This window comes from Anser brachyrhynchus, assembly GCF_964034855.1.
Source record: "Anser brachyrhynchus genome assembly, chromosome: 1".
Classification (NCBI taxonomy): domain Eukaryota; kingdom Metazoa; phylum Chordata; class Aves; order Anseriformes; family Anatidae; genus Anser; species Anser brachyrhynchus.
Genome location: NC_137694.1, coordinates 128,504,430 through 128,525,272, shown reverse-complemented (window position 1 = coordinate 128,525,272; position 20,843 = coordinate 128,504,430). Strand labels below are relative to the sequence as shown.

The 20,843-nt window shown below is 37.0% G+C and overlaps 1 protein-coding gene across 8 annotated transcripts in view; it reads left to right on the top strand.

Moving 5' to 3' along the window:
- The window catches only part of CNKSR2 (connector enhancer of kinase suppressor of Ras 2), a 223,225-nt gene that overhangs the window by 51,965 nt on the left and 150,417 nt on the right, over positions 1–20,843 (top strand). For all 8 annotated transcript variants that reach the window (XM_080587949.1, XM_080587946.1, XM_080587948.1 and 5 more), the window contains exon 4: positions 11,109–11,196. In XM_080587949.1, coding sequence (XP_080444075.1) covers positions 11,109–11,196 — 88 coding nt within the window. The remainder of the gene's footprint in view (positions 1–11,108; positions 11,197–20,843) is intronic.

The following is a 20,843-nucleotide window of genomic DNA, read 5'->3' as shown; positions in this document are numbered from 1 at the left end:
CACCTAGGTGGATCAGTGCCTGGAACTTCCTTCTATTTAGAAATAATCTTGATTATTTTCTCATTGGAATTGGACATAATGGATAAAGACTGGTAGTTAATAAGTGGAGATAGTATTTTGCAAAAAATACTGAAATACTGAAAAAAACCCCTGAAATTTAAAGAGTAAGCTTTCACATATATGTATATTTAACGTTGAAGAACAAGCTATGGTTTTGGCATCTTAATATGAATTTAGTGGTTGAACTTTAGAAAGAAAGTAATCATTGGTACTAGGAAATATACAATAATACATCTTTGAAATATATATATATGTGTAACACTACTGGCATATGTTGTTACAGAGATGTATTAAAATCCGGTTGTCTGTCTACTGACACTTATTTTCCTGCAGTATTGAGTCGTAGTGGAGAACTGCAAACCTTTCACGCTTTTTTCCCCCCAATTAACTGAATAGTAAAATCTTTAAATAAATAAGTTTGAAGTGCTTGCATCAGAACACTGATGTGTCAGTCTATTACTGCAAACTGGGCTAAAATTATGTACTTCTAGTATTATAAAACAATCTGTAAAACTTGTTCGTAGCTCAGAAGTCTGTGGAGAATTACCTCTTAGTAAAATTATGCTTACAAAGACAATTATACTGTGTTTATCAGAGAGAATTCTGTTAGTAGGTTAAAGTGTTGGTAAGGGAAGACTTTTTTAAAATAACTTTAAAAAATGTGTATGTCAGTTCTACTCTCAAGTAAAATGCAAAATGACTTTTACATTTATCTGAAGTGTTAGCTGATCAAGTGCAGGAGTTCCAAGAAATTAAAAATGAGGGCAGCCATGGTGGGAGCTCTCTTTTAGCAATGTTGTCTTTAGCATCCAAATAAGGCTTCCTTGAAGCGATATGTTAATTTCATTCAGATTTCTGGTAAAGCACTTTTGAAGATCTGCGTAGCTTAAAAATGTAGTTCTGGCAAATGCTTTCTTTAATGTTTTAAGACTTTTCTGATTTATGAGGGTGTGGATTTTTTTGATTAGGTTTGTTCTTCCTTCTTTGTGAAGCCCCCAGAGTGGGGTGAAAGCAGGCCAACGACTGTATTTTTCTCAGGAAGTTGGAACATCTGGAACGCAATAGGATTATGCTTATTATATTTATTCTAAGCAGCTATTGGGGCCACTAGAGGGAGATAGAAAGATTTTAAATATTAAATATTTAAAGTCAGGAACATGGATTTAGTTTTATTTTGCACAGCTGTTACTGTTAAATCTGGGCCCCAAATCTTAATTCTTTTGGTTGGTTACTAATACCAGTTTCATCTCTGGGGTGTGAGAGAGGGAAGAGAAAACCATTAGGAGGAATATAGGCTGCCCCTATGTTGCCTTACAAGTCACGCTGGGAAAAAACAGCTAGCAGCAGCTCCAGCTTGCCTAGAAATGCAGTGATGTGCGCTTTTTTTTTTAAATGTATAGAGAATGGCGATGTCTCCACAGGACTTGGGCTTCACTTGCTGCTCTAGAAAGTTCTCTCTTTACAATATTTCCATAGTATGCTTACTGTCTGCAAAGACCTCATCAGGCCAGGCATAATTATCAAATGGAGTATAAGAGTTGTGATTTGCTGAGTTACTGTCATTGTGGCTCTTGTAGTGGCATTGTGCAGGGCTGGTCCAAGGATGCTCTTTGTTCCAGGTCTCTGCCTGGAGCAGTCCTACTTCCAGATGTATGCCAGAGACTGAGGTTTTTATTGAAAATTAGGATAGCTTTTATTGCTGGGGTTTGAAAGTCATTAGGGAACTGGAAATTTTAGCAGAAAATTCTAGCTGTTTTCAAAGGAGGTTAGCTGAAGATTTTTAGGAGCATAAAATAGCTCTCCAGTAATTAAGTCCTGCAAAGAAACTGTCATCACCCAAATAGATTATGTCCTTAAACCTTTAGACTAATTTTAACTTCCTGTTACTTTTTCAACCCACAAAATCTTCCAAAAATGTTTCGTCTTAACAGTGTTTTATTTAATGGCCTTTCCCTTATCTTCAACTTTTTGCAAGCCATTTTGGTGGCAAACTTTCTTCAAAACCTGAATCTTTTGTGAAAGCACGGTGCATTTCCACTTGACACATAATTTAGATCTTAATCTGATAGAAAGACATGCTTTACACTGTAGCAACAAACTACTCATTTGATGTTCAAATCAACTTGGCATCTAAATGTCTCCACTGAGAAGTGATGCTTCTCAGGAATTAGAAAATAATATATACAGTCATCCAGGTGTTCTGGACTTCCACTTAGATTGTAGTTATTACTTTCAGCCTTTATTCCTGTAATTCTTGAAGCTTGTATGTTTTGGAGTAGTAATTGATGCCATCGTTCTGAATCTTTCTTCTTCACTGATATGCTGGGTTCCTGGAAATTCTGTCTTTTACAGGGCTGATACACTCCATCCTGAAGAGGAAACCTCATTGCTTTTTGTGCAGTGTGCTCCTTTGCTTGTGATTATGTACAACAGTTCTTCTGAATGTATTTCTCAACGTATCCTCTGAACGACAGTGAAAACACACATAGTCTTACCGTTACAGTTTGGGCAACTCACTTTTTGCAAATTCATTATTTGTTATAAATGCAGGAGGGAGACAAATACTGTTAAGCAGCATTGTTGTCAAACAAGGAAAACTCTATCTTGTACTCCTGATCACAAAGTTTGTTACAGTCTGGAAATCAAGCATCAAAAGTATAATGAGTACAGATCTCCTTCTCTCTCTTTTTTTAATTGCTGTGTTCAAAAATATAAAATAGTCAAAGATCTAGGAAAACTGGTATGCTGACAATTCAAAACAATTAAACCATAGTTGAAAGAAAAATAACAAATAGTTAAAGAAAACCATTAGAAGAAAAAAAAAAAGAAAATACGCAATTGAAAAATGCATGTAGGTTATCTAAAAATAAAATTTGAGGTAAAAGTTGTATGTCCCTGAAGCCAAACATTACCTTAAGGTATACCAGAGAGAATTTTTAATGTATGATTAAAACATGTTTACTGTTGTAAGTCCATTATCGTGAGTTTGCAACATGAATACATTGCAATTGTATGGCATAAAGCTATCTCCAACCTCACAAAAGGTATATTTTTCTGTACAGTAGTGTGTCCAGTAATAGCTGCACACTTAAATGGAAATTAGATATATTTATTTCTGTAGGTTTTATTCTTAGGTATTTACAGTCCTATGAAAACTATTTTGTAGAAGCGTTGCTTTGTTTGTGAGTGTGTTGGTGTTCTCTGCCTCTCTGAGATTTCTGAATTATGTATCATTCATCCATGGCTTTCTTGAACTGAAAACACTATGAGCTCACGCAATGTTGAGAATCAAAGTACTTTTTTCATAGTTAACAAAATCATGTTAGTGTTTCACCATGTTACATATGTCTTCAGTGACATCAGTGAAAAAATCTGTTTTTGCCCAGAAGCAAATATGAACTGAAAAGCCATTAAATCATAGGGATCCCAGAAAATTCATCTGATCTCTTCTGATTTGGGAGTGTTAAACACAACTTATAAATAAATTTCTTTCTTGGTAAGACACAGCTCTTGTACTGTACTTGCATCTCATTTCTTTTCTACTAATTTGCTACGACCTGTTGATTGTACTACTGAATTTGTGGTGAGTCCTGTTAGTGAAGGGCATTCAGATTCATCAAACACTTTTTCTTAGAAAAAGTGCAGAACTTAGCAAGCCATCTGATAGACGGAGTGAAAGCTGTATTTTCCTCAGAATCTGGTCTCTCCTCAAGTGACAACCTTGAGTGGTATTTATTGACTCTCTAATGAGTCAGAGGCTGCTGCAAAATGAAGACAACCTTGGGAGCAAAAGTGCCTTTCACACATCCTTTAAGCACTCAATTTTTCCCCTTCAGATCCTGCTGTACATCGTACACTTTTTTTTTTCCCATGAGACAGCTAGATTTAACAGGTAGGAATCATTAATTTAGTCTGAACTAGGAAGGACTATAAAGCTCATCACGGAAGTTGAAGGATCCTGAGGGAACCTCGCCTGGAGTCACGTTTGGTGGCAGCTGCATAAGCTTTCTCCTCTCCTTGCTCTGCTAGCACAGAGCTTAATGTATTTTTTGCTGCTACTGGTGCCTTTTTCCATGTTACTCTTGGTTTGGTATGCTCTCTTCATTCACGTCCACCATGCTTTTATCTTCTTTGGAAACAGATGCTCTGGATGCTCTGAATGAGAAATAGTTCCTAGCTGTGCTTCTGGGCTTCCTGCACATGCCTGCTATTTAATATTTGTGTTGTGTTCTCGGAAGCAAAGACTCCTCATACTATATATCTTGTGCATCAAGAAGAGTGTTTTTGGCTCTTTACAGTTTATACAGATATTGCTAATATTTGCAAATGTGGAATTAGAGACTAGGATTGGAGAAGAGCTGGTTGTTCTTAAAACTATGAGTCTTCGTTAAAGACACATTCAAGATATCATGGTAGTTTATTTTTCAATTAAGAATTTAACAAAATATCTTGTGGGAAGTTGTTATAACTACCACAACATTTTGTGCCTGTTACCATGTCATAGATTTTAATGGTCATGAATTAGGATTTGTCAGGGAACACTGGATTTTCTTAGTATACTCTTTGACTCAGTCATCTGTGTGGGCAGCAATTCAATATGTCTTTCACAGCAATACTCTTGTATCCCTTGTTTTTCACCGCAGTTCCTTATCCCCATTTTGGAAATAAAAAACTGCTGCATGGATTAGACCGAGGTCTAAGTAGTAGGAACAAAGAGGTCTTGTGGAGATAGCTTTTGTATTCCAGGCTTTCAGAGCTGTGGCCAGAGGAAAATTAGCAGGCTGACAAATGTGTCCCAGTTTGATTAATTTACCACTCTTATCTGTAGTCTGATACATGAACAAAATGGCACAAGATGAACAACAAGCCCTACTGTAAATAGAAATTGTTGGTCTTCTAAAAGATGTGCGTCAAATTGCTGACAGTAGTAACAGAATTTAAAATTTCAGATTAAAAGGCCTTTCTGGCAGGTTTAGATTTGCTTTTCAGGCCAGTCACAGAATGGTGGGGTGTAATCCTTTCATTTTGAACCCCAGGTAAGCAAGTCATTTTGGCATGGTCTTAAATGTACTAATATTCAGCAAAGCACATGCATGTGTACTTCAGTCCTATTGAGTAAGGCTCAGATCTGTGCCTAAAGTTAAGGATGTTTGGATGCTTCAGTCTGGACAGCACAACAGGACCCCCAAGCCTTCCTGTGGGCTCTGTGAACTTGTTAAATGATGGTCTGTTGTGCACAAAGAAGTGCAGCCTGCAGGGATGTAAACACTCTTGTTCACATATGAACAATTCAGGTGTTCAGATTCAGCACATTTTTTAAATGTGCTTTGTATGAACATACTGTGGTAGCAGAATGCATTTTCCGCTCAAATATGGATCTCCCTCTCTTCACCATGGTGACGTACACAATGCATGCATTTTCTTACACTGTAGGTAAAATGTGGCCAGCTGAATTTCTTTGTCACATTGTTTCCAGTGAATGAGCCTTGGTGACGTTTATTGTGTGACTATTTTGTAGTTTGAAGTAAAGTGGAGCATTCATTGGGAGAATTACGCCTGAATGTTTGCAAGCCCATAACTTCTTACTTTAAAAAAAGGTTACTAGTTTGAAGTCTCTCTTTTATAGGGGACTTAATACAGTCCTGTTAGCTGTGCTTGGTTTTTGCTTGTTCTGACAGGGTAGGTCTGTTTTGCATGCAGGATGGTGGGGGAAAACAAAAAGGCGGGGGGGGGTGGGGGACACGACACGAAAAGAAAAAAAAAAAAAAGAGTTCAGTGATTCACCACACAAATAAAGCACTTTCTGTTCTTCACTCATAAACCTGTGAATCTTGTTTCTTTTATATATTTCCCTTTATGCTTGTTTCAGTGGTATGCCAAACCTGTCAGTAAATGTTGCCGAAGAATGCTATGGTACTTAACAATATTGTGCTACTGGAACATCTGTAAATGTTTAACTGAGCGCTCATTTAAAGAATCCCTTTATTCAGTGCAAATTTTACTGCATTCATCCCTGTTTCTACATAAAACAGTTTCATTAGAGTAATCCATACTTTTTACATACAAGTAAAAGGTTTGTTTCATGAAAGCCTCAGAATTATGAATCTCATATGGATTGTAGCACAAATACGTATGCAATAATATTGTATATTCAGATTTTTATTTGAGCTTAATGTGTTACTTTTGAAGACTGGGTTATTACTGATTTGTTTACCTATCTCTTTAAAAGATTTTGGACTGGTGTGTTTAGACAAACTGCCCTGAGAATGTTTTCCCTTTTTGGGATGCTAAAGTAAGGATAATATTGGTTTTAAAACCCTCACTTTGTCTATTGTTATAAAATATCTCAGTACTACAAGCAGTGGTGAAATATGATTAACTTTTGTTTTTGGGCAATGCTTTTACTAACAGTCCATCAGGCCAAATCATAACTCTTTTCAAATGAAATATCTATTTCTATATTTTAGTATCATTTCTCCCATATCAAATGTAAAATGAAGACAAATGAGCCTAAACTATATGAATCTGAAAACACTGATAAGCTAAAAATACCAAAAGTATGCATCTCCTTCACAATGTGCATCTTTTAATTGTTTAGGAAAGATTTTCCTTCACATGCAATAAGTAATTGTGAGCAAGAATAGCTGTTGAATAATACTATTTCTTAATAGAAGAATAGTTATATGTGAAGGAAGTAGCTCTACTGTACTGATGTAGCTACTTTTCTAACAATCCTTCAGAGAGGCTGTATGAATTAATGTTACCTGACTGATTTTTTTTCCTCATTCCAAGAGATGCTAATGTTGCTGATGATTTTAATTAGGTCTCGATTCCTAAAAGAGTGTGTACATACATCCATGTGTATGTGTGTTACAGACATATTACACACATATAAATATAGACATGTTTCAGACTTTAATATTTATCTCAAAACACCAGTTTCAAAGTATGAAAGGAAACAGTAGTTCCATGTTGTTTGGCTTTAGGAAAACCTTATTTTCTAGAAACCAGTCTATAAACTAGGGTTTTGAAGTTGATTGACTGCAACGCTAAAAAAAATAAAAAGTTAAGACCAGTTGTAAGGTGGTTGTTTTTTTTTTATTTTTTTTCTCCTTTGAATGAAATATTTAGAAACTCTTCATCTCACTGGAATATGTGGTGTCTAATAAGATGCAGGTTCACACAGTGGAAAAATTAAGAGGCTCCCTAGTCTCCAGCTGCATGTGTGATCACAAAACATACATGAATTTAATTATTCTTGAAACTTTTTACCCACCCACTTCTGAAAATAGTTTGCAAATGGGTTCAAATGTTGGAAAGAAGGCAGAAAAAAGGTGAAAACAAGGGAAAAAAAAGAAAAAAAAAAACACAACATGCATAAGTTTGCAGAAGCACTGGCATGATTGCATAACTCTCCTTCACTTAAGATGCCCAGCTAGAAGGGGTAGACAAAGAGTGGAAAGGAGAAATCAGCAGAGGTCTGGAAGAGGAAATAAGTGGAAAGGGTATGTGGTCAGGTAGGTGCGCTGTGGAGTTCTAAGGGTGTTTTGTGTGGGTGTTGCAAAGGAAAAGAATCACTGGGAGGTTTTGAAGGAAGAAATAATGAATTGCAAGAGGAACTGAGTAAAAGAGGTTCCAAGAATACGGAAATATATGTGGAAAAGATCTTGGAACTGACTGAGAGGTGAGACCATGGAATGTGGAGGTCTGTGTCATAGCAGGAAGTGGGACAGCGTATGGCCTCAGCCCAAAGTAGTTTTTAGCTCTTTAAAGAGTGCTGAATTAGGCAGCGCACGTGTCAAAATTTCACAGAAACTTTGCTTCTCTGGAATCAGAGGATGAATCTGAGATTTGAAGGTCCAAGGGGCTGACAAAGATTCAGCTCTGAAAGAAAATAATAGAAACTGGAAGATGATAGAAATGGGTTAGGCAAGACAAGGAAATATCTTTTAAAAAGTAGAGAGAAGTGGTCTAATTAAACTATTCTTCCTGTTACTTGGTATGTTTTTGGTGACTTGACAAGAAAGGTGTTGAAAAGATGAATGTAGGGTTTATTTGCATCTCATTTTTTTCATCTGTTTTCAGTCAATAATTCTGTATTAAAATTATACATTTTGCAATCAGCGAATATGTTAATGAAGAAGATTTTTTGTCAGATGATTGTTTCACAGTGTCTTATTATGAAATCCGATTAATGATCCTATAATGATGTTTCTATTGATATTTATATTGAAACTGCTGGCATGTTGTTATACCAAGTGTTGCTGTACGTTCACTGTTGAAATTGAGGCTCAGGATGTAAGACCAAAATGTGTTTCCTTTGGCAGTAAATATATAGAGATGCTTTTGTCCTCACTGCTTCCCCAGCTGCCCATTGCATTAGTCCATGTGTGTAGAGATTGCCTCCAGTGAAGTGGGCTGAACTGGGGAGGAGGAGGAGGAAAGAGAATTTCACTTTTAGTGGTCCAATTTGTAACAGTACCCTCGTAGAGGCACTGGCAGAAACAGTGATGTGAGGGAATCAGTTTATAAGCTACAGAGGAGGTAGCTCGAGCACCCTTTACATTTTCTGCATTTTCTTATCCTTCCAAGTAATGAAGCACTTCTCAAAATATCAGATATTCCTTATTGATTTTTAGGAGTCTTCTCCCTCTTGCTGCCACCAGTGCTGCCTGCTTCCCGTGCTGTTTTCAGTAAATCTTCACTGTGTAAACAGTAAGAGAGTAACGTCTCAGTCCCTTTGCCTGTTCTTAATGTCAACAAAGTTTATTTGGGGCATTTCTAACGTTCCTCACTAAGAGCAATGATGGTAAAAATGTCATTATTTTCCTCATGAACCGTGAAACCAAAATAAATTGTGAAAGTATGAGAGAAGATCATGCAGTATTAGAAGCCAAAGCCTACCATGCGATTTTGTTTAGAGAAATGCTGGAGGCTTTGAAATGTCAAATAGATTCCAGTTGTGTAATTTGAGGATCAAATTGTATTAACATCCATACTTAAAGTAGAAGAATACCATTTACTGGCTTGATTTCATTCATTTTAAATAAAAATTAGTTCATAAATGAACATGACCTTTTCAAATAAAGGTTTCAGGTAGATTTCAGAACCTCAACAGTCATAATTTTAAAAAGAGTAATAACAATATTTTTGTACATTGTGGCTAATGTACTAATTTTTTAAACACAATGACTGTTACTAACCAAGTAGTTCAGCTGACTTTTATCCTTTAATATACTCACACGTCCCCTGAACTTCAGTAATACTGTATGCATATGTCTGCAGGTAGGTCTACTATAGTTTTTATACATTGTACAGTTGCTGTACACAGCATAAAACTTGAACTTTGATTTTTTGATTATAGCTTTTGTCAGGCTCCTTTGGAACTTATCCATGTGATATCTACTAAGTCCTCACTGTCTACTTGTTTCTACGTCTCTTAAATTCTGCCTGGCTTCCAATTTCTGTAGTTTTATTTTATAATTCCCTGGAAAACACAGGCAGAAAAATGTTTTCATTGTATGATGTATTACATCAAATTAAAGCTGCTAGACTTGAGTATGCACCTCACAATTCATGTCATCTTGTGAACCATCAGGACTGGATTGAGAATCCTGGAGAAGAAAGAGGGCATTAGAAGAAGGAGGCAGAGAAGTCCACATGAGCATATTTATAGATGGTTCCAAATCTGCCTAGACTGAAATTTCACTAATTCTGCATGCAGAAAAGAATTTTAGAAACCTATTAAGACTTGGTAAAACTATGTTTGTTGTTATAATTTGGACATGCGTATAGCAGAGTTCTTTGTACTGACAACTTGTCTTTAGGCTTAGATGAGAAAGGTACAATATCAACTGCAAAAGCTCTTACAGATGTATACAAATATATATGCTCCAAGATTTGATGGCAGCTGGGGGAGGAACAAGTGACCCAGGTTAATTTAAATCCACTACTCTTAAAACTGTTTAGATCTTAGCACATTGCATGATATGTTGTTAGGTTTTTTTAGATGTTGTAACCCTTGCAGTGATTTGCCAACTTTTTTTTTGGTGTAAATGTTTGAAGCAGGTATACTAGGGAGAAGTGGCATCTTTGTGATGCTAATAATGTCCATAAAAACCTCATTTGCAACACTGATGAACAAAAAATCTTTGCTGATCCTGGAGAAAATATGCTAAGTGTTTGGCTGCTTCTTGAATATAGAAAATAGACCAAGTTGGATTTATAGTTTGACAGACTTGTAAAACAGAAATCAGATGACTGCCATCCTCACTAACCAAATATGTTTTAGCAGTGCCTCTAGAAAACAAGCAAGCTTCTAGGTAACCAAGCCTTTAAAGCATTCTGACAGGTTTTAAGGTGTAGGATGTATGTAGGTGACTTTAAGTGCTGGGGATTACACTTTTCATCCCACTAATTACTTCTGACTGTAGCACAATGTGGGGAGATGTTAGGTTGTGCCTCCAGTAAACCCTTTGCATCTGTTTCTGAATATTGATCCATCCCTAGTTCTAAACGCCATTCTTCCTAATGGATGAAGTTTTTACTTCTTCTAAGTCTGTCCAATAATTTTACCAGATATTAGATCAGGTCCCAGGAATTCCAGTGAATCAGGCAAATGCTCTTCTGATGTGGCTCACATCTGGGCACCATACATAACACAGGTGGAAGGGGTACATCTGTAAGGATGTTCTCAAACAACTGCAAAAGGCAAGGTTGTATTTTTTTTTTTTTTTCTGGGAGAGTAAAAGTAGTCCCTAAATAAACTGGAAGGCTGTGAGAAATAATACTTTAATAAATGGAACTGCTTAAAGAAGAACTTAAAAAACATGCAAAATCAAGGAGAGTTGAATGTTTTCCGTGGATACATACCCTATGTTTTACAATTTTAATAGTAGATTTTAGGTACTCTCTGTGCTTTTAATATCACTAGAGAAGAAATACATTTAAAAAAAACCCTATGCGTATTAAGTGCATTGTGAACCAATGAAGCAAGTGGATATATGCCAGTGCTGTTGAACTCTTTTTTCTTTTTTTCTCTTTTTTAGATCACCTTTCGCTGCCGTGACAGATTACTCAGTAACAAGAAATAATGTCATACAGCTCTGTCTGGAACTAACGACAATCGTACAACAGGTATGAGACAATCTACTTAGCAATTTATTTTTTTTCCTAGTAGCAAGTGGCCATTACCTTGTTCACACTGTTTTGCGTTACTCTTTGTCTATATCATTGTCTGACAAAAATAAGGGAACAGTAGTGCTTAATAAAGGCTTTATAAAAATCCTGCTTCCTAGTTTTATAACAGTAGTTGGTCTGTGCTGTGCATATGTTTCTGCATATCTCAGTAGAGGAATCCATCTTGGTTTCTCTAGTTGAATAACATCACTATAAATTTGTGAAATCTACTTGATAATTTGCATATCTAATTTCATATATTTTGTCTTTGAATTAACTCTCTGGTTCAAAAGCTGTGTATGTATTGGAGCTTTGTCATATGTTCTAAACAGCAGTAAAGATGACATGTCCCCATGAGGCTAGAATACTTTGTATACATTTTGGTGTGTCCTACCTTCAAGAATTTCAAAAGTAAACACTGAGAAGCACTTGCTTAATAGGCTTCATTTGGAGTACAATTTAGAGAACCTTTCTCGCTGTTTTGTTTCTTCTCTCTAAAGTGGTTTAAATCTGTCCCTATCCTTGTCTGTTGGAAAGTGAGAAGTCTTTTGCTGCAAGTTCAAACTGATGTTGATAACATAGAATCATTTATGTCAGAAAATACCTCTAAGATCATCAGGACCAACCATTAAGCTAGCACTGCCAAGCCTACCACTAAACCATGTTCCTAAGCACAACATCTACATTTTGTTTTAATACGTTTAGGAATGGTGACTCAACTGCTTCCCTGGGCAGCCTGTTTCAATGCCTCACAACCCTTTCAGTGAAGGAATTTTTCCTAATCCAACCTAGACCTGCTCTGGCACAACTCGAGTTCTTGTCCTTTCGCTTGTTGCTTGGCAGAAGAGACTGACCCCTGACCCCACTACAACCTCCTTTGAGGTAGTTGTAGAGTGCGATCGCTCCAAGCCTCCTTTTCTCTAGGCTAAACCTCAGCTCCCTCAACGAATCCTCATAAGACTTGTTCTCTAGACCATTCACCATATAGTAGAAATAACCTAGGAAGTTAACATAGCTCTATTCTGTTGAGCATCATCCTGTACCCTGATGCAAGCCTTTCTGAGGTTACTACTCATCTGTCTACCACTGATAACTGTGAAGGGACATAGCACCCTCATATATCATCACTTGACCATTTTTTTGGTCTTCCATTTTCAGCAGAACCAGAAATGTTTATTGGCACCAAATCCTTCGGCTTCAGCTGAGGTTGTGCAGCAGCCTGTTGGCTTTACATTCCTTTCCTCTAGAAAAAGGTCAGGCTAATTTCTGTGCTGGCTGCTGCAGGGCCAGGTCACAGCCATCTGTTGTGAGATGCTGGCCCTCCTCAGTGTGCGTGCCTGCTTGCTTTGGGCTGCAGTCTGGTGCTGAGGCAGGCAGTGCTTTAGGGGAAGAGGAGATCTGTGCGGTGTAGCAGTACCCATCATGCAGAGGGAAGATGCTCCAGAGAGGGTTGTCTCTCCTGGTGGTTCAGCAAACACAGAGGGAACATGTTGCTGCCAACACGGAGAATTTTGAGGGAGTATTCACAAATCAGAAGGTGGAACAGATTAAAGGGAAGAGAGTAGGCAAGGTAGGAGTGCTAGGGAGATTTTTTTTTTTGTAGATTTCAGAAGTACCAGTCCATCTTGACTGAACTGAGCAATGCTACATTTTTCCTATGGCCTCTTGGCATGACTTTGTTTGATGATGCTCTCCCTTTTGTAAAAGAAGTGCATTTTTCTCTGATGCTTTCATAAATGCATACAATACCAAAGATTAATTGGGTTTGCCTTCTTCCTGAGTTAGAGAAGAGCAGTATTGCTAGTTTTGTGTTCAAGCATTGGAAACGAAAGTTTCTCACTTAAAAAAAAAACAAAAACAAAAACTTCTGTTCATTATTTTTCTTCTTCATTATTATTGTTTTTATTTTGGTGTGGAAATGGAGCATGGGCTGTTCTCTCCCCAAGGGCTACACAGCAAGGGTGCATTTTTGCCACCTAGGCCAGAGGGCTAAGGGGTGTCCTGCCAGTCCCATGCTTTGGCCATCCTGCACTCTGTGCCAGACTTCTTGCCTTCACTCTGCCTCAGACTGCACAGAGGCGTCAGCTGTAGTGGCTGTGGAAGAAGAGGACAGGCCTGTGGTTTTGTGGCAGGCTTTTGCGCAACTGTGTCTTAATCTGTTGTCCCATGGTGTGTGGGACACACACCCCTTTCAGCTATGAAAAGGGGTTGGTACCTCAGGAAAAGGAAGCACGGGGGACCTCCCTTCTCCTTGACCAAGCAGCTCATTTTTCATTGATGTAGCTGTGAGCTGCTGTCTAACTTTCTAAATGGGGGGGAAGAGGCACCTGATCCATTTTTTTCTGTCCACTATTAACAAAAAGGTGGGTAAAATATCAACTACTGCAGTATTTCCCAGGAAGTAGATCGATATCAGATCACTTTCTTCTGGATTCATCCTTATTCATGGTACTACTAATTTGCTGTGGTCTTAGCTCAACTATTTTATAGATTTTTCAGTGTGAAATGAAATAGACCAAACATTACTATTCAATACTTTTTAAAAAAAAAAAAAAAAAAAAGCCATATCTTTGCCAAAACTGACATGATTTCCCAACCTGGAAGCAGTTCAGCATATGAATCCATACTTTGAAGTTAGAAGGAGCATTTATGTGCCTCAATGTAAGCACACTCTGGAACTGAACTGGGCTGTAGTCAGAAGAATGATAATGAAAAATTCCATTACTAGTCCCAAACACATGTGGATTGATCTCTGCTTAAAACAAATGCATTCCAGCATAGCATTTCAAAATGTCTTCACTGGGCTTTTCTTTTATATGATCACTGAATGCACTGAAAATCCCCATTGTGCTTTCTAAAGTCTGTAAATTGAATGTTTCAGTATCAACTTATCAAGTGTTTTTTGCTTAGAACCCATTTTTATTTTGTATGTGAAGTATCTCATAGTACTTCACTATCCTATAGTAATGTAGTTTATATCTTTTTTCAGTTTACAAAAGACCTGCAAATGGCAACATTGCAATTTTTTTAACACTAGTTAACAGATTATGTAAAGTCTAATGGTGTATTTAGAAAAAAACATAGTTTTCTTATACTTTTGTCTTTTTTTCAAGACATTCATACAATATAAAAATAGAACTCTAGTATTCACTTCAGTAGCTGAGTACTGGGAAGATTCAAAACTGATTTTTATGTTGTTTACGCACAACCAATATTCAGAAGTTTTAACCAAAAATGATTCTTTATTCAAGAGATGGGAAGAAAGCTAAAAATTAAGCTGACTTGCTTGTATTATTTTGCATGCTTTGAGGCTAATTGTAATGTTAATGTTTCTCCATTGGATTAAGGTGATTTGTTGTGTCCCCTCCCATCAGCACTAAATGGACAATGAAGGAAAAAAAGGCAGAAATACTGTTCTCTCTTCTAAGTATAAAGTCTAAGAAAATCTATTGAATGTCTATGCTTTAACCTTTAAGTAGAGAAGTTGGATTTATAATACCTGCTTAGAGACCAACTTTGGAATAAAATGCAAAATGGCACATACTTGGGTCTAACCGTTTCATTTTCTCTGTGCAATGCACATTGCCCAGGACCCAACTAACAGGCCAGTGCGTGATGGATATTTGCCCTTGGAAACAGATCCCTCAGAGCGCTGCAAGTTATTGTCATAACCTGTTTTGCAGTCACACTAGTCATATGCTTCTATGCATCTGTTTTATTTTGGTTTAGGGTTTTCCCCCCTCCTGCCCCCCCACCCCTTAGGACTGTAGGATATTGTTTCATAGGCACTTCATTCAGGTTTTCAACCTTAATACCATCCTCCTTGCTGATGGCTTATTTAATTCAGAGCTTACATTCTTGTTTTATTTTTATAACCAACTCTTTTCCTTGCAGCAGAACACTGGAAAAAAAAATAAGTCCACGAGACTATCATGGTATTTTCTGCCATTCCTTTGCACTCTCCCCCTTTCTTCCCTACGCCTAGCTGTCTGTTCAGAGCATCCCCGTAGGAACTGAAGGGTGTGCTGTACTCAGTTTATACTGCAACAAGTAAAAAGGGACTGTTTTTTTTCTTGATAGTAAAAGATAGGTATTAAAGGGATAACAGTATACAGGTGTGGTGTGAGCTTTCTTTTTTTTTTTGAGGTTTTAGGTTGTGCTTTATTTTTTTCATTTTGGTTCATTCAGGAATTTAGATTTATGTCATCAGAGTTGTCCCAGTCACAAATACATGTAAGGAAGGACATGAGTGACCACTTGTCTTGTCTTCCATGTAAGTCGGATTGCTATTGACAGTTAGGCAGGGAGTCCATCTTCAGAGGATTCTGGAATGCGTTCCTTTCTAGTCTTTTAAGAAAGTAGCAGTAGCTACAAAGCTAACTGTAAGAAGCAGATTTATTTATTTGTTTTAAGCAATCTGTAGGCAGCTTTTATTGTCATTTTTAATGCCCTTATTCCTCAGGAACCCATTGGGATTTCACTTAAAAAAAAAAAAAAAAGCTTTATTCTTTGGGATTAAAATTCTGAAAATTTTGGGAATATCTGAGAAGTCTAACTTTGTTTTGTAAGTTATCAGACATTTAAAGAAAATATTACTTCCAAACACCATATTTCCTATTATTGCTGTACAGTAGCAGTCTCGAGTGTTTTCACTTTATCAGCTTTCACAATGTTTTGCTGTGTTTATTTAGTTTTAAGACTATTGGTGTTTGTCTCCCAGCTTTCATGTTTTGTGGGATTTACTTAGCAAGATGCTCCAGTGCAAGTGTAGCTGTAGGCCTATAAACACTCATTTTCAAAAGCTTCACTGCAATTACTCCTCTGCCTAAATACTTTTTTTTTTTTCTGAAAAGAGCCTGGCTCTGTCCTCTTGTATGCTCCCTTCAGGTATTTATAGACCTTCAGGTCCTTTTCTGCAGGGCTGCTTTCCTGCCGGGTGCTCCCCCCCCAGCATGTACTGGTGTCTGAGGTTGTTCCTCCCTAGGTGCTGGTCTCTGCACTTCTTGTTGAACTTCATGAGATTCTTGTCAGCCCACCTCTCCAGCCTGTCCAGGTCCCTCCGGTTGGCTGTGTGGCTCTCTCAGCCACTCCTCCCAGTTTTGTGCCATCCACAAATTTAATGGAGGGTACACTCTACCCAGTCATCTGGATTATTAATGAAGATATTATACAGGGCTGGAATCACTGTTGACCCCTAGAGTGCTCTGCTTGTTTCTGATCTCCAACAAGACTTTGTGCCACTGACCACTACACTCTGGACCTGATCATTCAGGCAGTTTTTGATCCACCTAACTGTCTGCTCATCCAGCCTACATTTCAACAGCTTCTCTGCGAGGATCTTTTGGGGGACAATGTCAAAGACCTTACTAATGTTCAGGAAGACAATATCCACTGCTCCCCTCCCTTATCCATCAGGATAGTGATTTCATTACTTGGCAGACAGGGAGCTGGATTGTTCAGGATTGTCCCAGGGTATGCTTCTGACTTCATCTGTCCCACAACAATATTTTATGGTAAACTCAGATTTCAGATGACATAGAGTGAGGATTTGAGTGATGCAGTTTGGAAAGTGGTGGCCAGGGTGACCGATAGCTAGGAAAGACCAAGACAGCCATCCACAAAAACTTGTCTGTTCCTATAGGCCCCTAGGACTTTGAGTTAAAAGCCCTAATATAGAGCACAGACAAAAGCGCCCTGTTCACTGACTCAGCCAAACGATTTGGAGCTTATTCAACATCTAAAGGTGTCTGCGATCCCAAAATGTAAGTGTGCATGTACTCCTTGCCCCAGTGGAGTCGCTTCCTGTGCTAGGGCGTAATCCTTGTTTGGCTTCTAGCCATTGTTATTTTTCAGATGAAAGGTAATGAAAATGATCATAAATAATTTTGTGAGTAATGAAGTATTTATCTATGGCATTACATCTTTTATGATCAAATGGCTGTAACTTACACGTTTAATGTTTCAAATGCTAAGCCTTGCTGAGAAAGTGCAGGCTTATTTTTGTGTCTAAAGGTTAAAAAGGGAATTTACTTTTTAGGCCCTCACCTCCCTGAATCATAGAGAAATTATTCTATTAATTTTGTTAGCACAATACCAAATATGTGAATTGTGAAGAATAATTAATATAACTACTAGTAGTAATATTGTTACAAAGTATCACTCTTCTATTTTCTATTACAATTTCTCACTTTTTTTTAAAGTCCTAGTTCTTAAGGACTTTAAGAACTTGCTAAATATAGCTTTAAAACTTCAAATTTAAGGTCATACTAAGTAGCTAATTACCTCAGGTATCTTTACCTAATAAATGGTCTTCAGTAGTTTAGTGGCATGAATGTTTGACTGATTCCTCATTAAAGCTGCTTTGCAATTCCGGATTGTTAGGATTTTCAAACCAAGAGGTGTTTGGTAGAAACAAATTTATGCATCAAATTGTATATTTTTTAATTTAAAATTTTGAAGTTCTTCCTTCTACCCCAACTTTATCAAATACCTGTGCTTGCAGCATTTATTAGTCTCTTTATTAGTCTACTACTAGTAATTGTCCCTGTACCCCCACCCCCTTTTTTACGTGAAAGTATAACGTATAATATAAACTAGATGTTAAAGGATTGTTAGAAATAAGAAACTGTTTTTCTTTACTAGAAGTTATCAAAGCAATTATCAAATTATCAAAAGCAGTTATCAAATCAATTTATGCTCTTTAGCAATGTTTTCCTCTTTTTCAGAGTAGCGTAGCTTACTTCTCCATAGTACACTTTTATTGAAAATTTCATATGTAGCAATGTAATGTAAAAACTGCTTAATGTGCATGGATGCCCTTTTCTGGTTACGGTAGCTTTTCTGTTATTTTCCTGCACCATTTTTTTTTCCTTGAAGTGTCTTACTTGTAGAGATATTGTTGTCTTTTGATTTAATTTTCGGGGTAATTTTTGGAATGGGATTAGGCATGGAGTACCTCAAAGGATAAAACATTAATAACAGTCTAGAGGTATATGAACTGCTACCAGAAATAATTTGATGCCTCATTAATTGCTATTGAGATATATGCTGTAAAGAGTAATTTTTTACATAAACTTGAGTAGTGCATGACGTGACATTTTTAAAGTAGCTTATGAAGTCACTCCATGTTTTAACCGCCCCCCCCCCCCCCCCCCCGAAAAGCCCTGTGAATTTGTTGCCTTTTTTTTTCCATTCTTGAAGAAAGTAATTTCTTTTCATCATAGTTGGAGGGGGATTAAAAAAAAAAAGATTGCTGAGTACATAAGAAGTTACCAGAAAGCAAAAATGGGCTGGTGTTGGTTTGTTGTTGTTGGAGTTTTTGTGTGTTTTGTTTTGATTTTTTTTTTTGTTCAGATATTTTTCTTCCAGATTAATGATTGACAGCCTCTCACAATGGGGAAAAATGAAATACAAAGCAGAATAATTTTAACGGAAAAAAGAGTACACTTTTTGATTCAACATATACTGGCAAACCAATGCAGCTGTTGGATTTTTCTAAGAAATGGAACTTGAGTGGGTCAAGGTGATGGTGAAAGAGTGTAAGGGACAGCTTAGGTTAATTCACACACTGAATGGAAAATACTTATAGGAAGTAGCAGAAAGTCCATGGAAACTGAGACCAAGTGTAGGCAGAGGGGAAAAATGTGTTCTGGTGTTTCATACATTTCCTTTAAATAAAACGTATTCTTTTCTTAGACTGGTTTATGTGGGCACTGTGTCAGTGCTTTTTCAGGGGCATCATGATTTCCATTTGACTAGAGACAGACAGTGGATATGCCACACTTCTGTAATTCTTTATAAATGCTTAATTTAATCATTAATGATGATGGGTTAAGATTATATTAATCATTATCAGTAGAACTGAAAAGTGAGACTCTGCATTTCTTTTACATAAGAAAATCAGATTTCCCTTTCCAGAGACAGTGTAGTCAGTGTAATCAGGTGCAGTGAAGCAGGATTTCACTTCAGTGTGGTGAATTACAGAAATTGTGTGTTGCTAGGTAGCTAGTGGAAGCTTTGATCATGAGAAAGTATAGGGTCAAGCTTTATTTCAGGAAGATAATGGGAGATACATTTGTGTTTGTTTGCTTAAATCCATTAAAAAACACATGAAGAATTTCAGATGATCCAATATGAAATGTTTGAGTCATAGCTGAGCCTGAAATGCTCTCTTCCTAAATATCATTATTTTTTTCTCAACTTCAGTTACTTCCTCTGTTGGCAGAATAACCACCTAGCCACTATATACATCGCAAAGTATTTTACTGCAATTGTGTTTGATAAACAGGATTTCTTTTTAATGACAATACTGAAGGAAAAACAGAAGGTGAAAAACTAAGAGGTTACTTACCTCTAAATCATATTGGAAGTGACTTTAGAAACTTAAGAACTGCACAACACCTTGCACTACAAACTACATCTTGCATGTCAGTAATAAAAGATTTTGAATGTCTGTCACTATTTTTTCTGGGTTAGAAGTGTGGAAAAAGGTGTACTTTTTTTTTCCTTTGAATGGAACATTTTTGCTTCATTTCCAGCCTCTCATCTGTTGATAGTTTCAGTGGATTTTTTTTACCTACTGAGAATGTCTCTGCATAGAAAAATCATCTGAAGTATTGAAATTCAGTTTAGATTGTGTAGGCACTTGGAATCTAGCAAGATATCTGAGCAAGTATTGATGTGGTTTTAGCCAATGCTGAAATACTTGCTGGGGTTTCTAACGAAATAGTGCACCAGCTCATTTTAGAAAGAGTGTATTGGAAGAAGTGTGACTTCTTAATGCAAATTAAGAACTAATATGTGACCAGATCCCAAAGGAAAGCAAAACAACGTCTTTCACACAAACGAGGGTAGAAATAACTGGAAATGGAAAATGACTTCAGAAAGAAGAAAAGAGCTTAGTGCCCACATTGCATCTGTATTGATCCAGAGAGCAATTTTTCCCAGTAGTTGCTTGATCTGTGGGTGATTCATGTACGTTATGTTAAATTTTTACATGAAGCATTCTGTTACTATGGTGATAGGTGCCACTCCACGCAAATTGTTTAAATAATATTAAGGCAATTCTTTGTACTCAGTAAGCTGGATAATTGCTGTTAGTTTGTACTCAAGGGTTGTGAACTTAAAAAGTAAAATAAAATAAAAAATAAAATAAAAAATTGCAGTTTCATTAAATGATCATGGAAAGGCTCTAGGTTTTTAGACGCATTTGTGTAGGTTGCATAGGAAATGTCTTTTTGTGTACCATTTATTTAATAGCTTGCATTATATTTTTTACAATAGGGATATTTTTCTCTTCCCTTAGTATCTTAAATGGCGTGTGTTCACCATTCTGTTTTCTCCCATCTCCGTCGTTTCTTACGTATGTTTCCGATGGGGGAGGACAGAGTGGGTTGCTGCAGATACAGATGAGCTCTGGCTTAAAAGTGGTGGAGGGGCAGGGAATAATAACAGAGTGAGGATGCTATAGACCCAGAATCAAGAAACTGCAGGAACTGAATAATTGTAGCATGAGTGGAAAAGAAAAAATATTTCTGAACGGCAGTGGGAAGAAAATTGACAGGATTTGTGTGGGAAGTGAAGAGTAGTTGGAAATGGCACCCAGG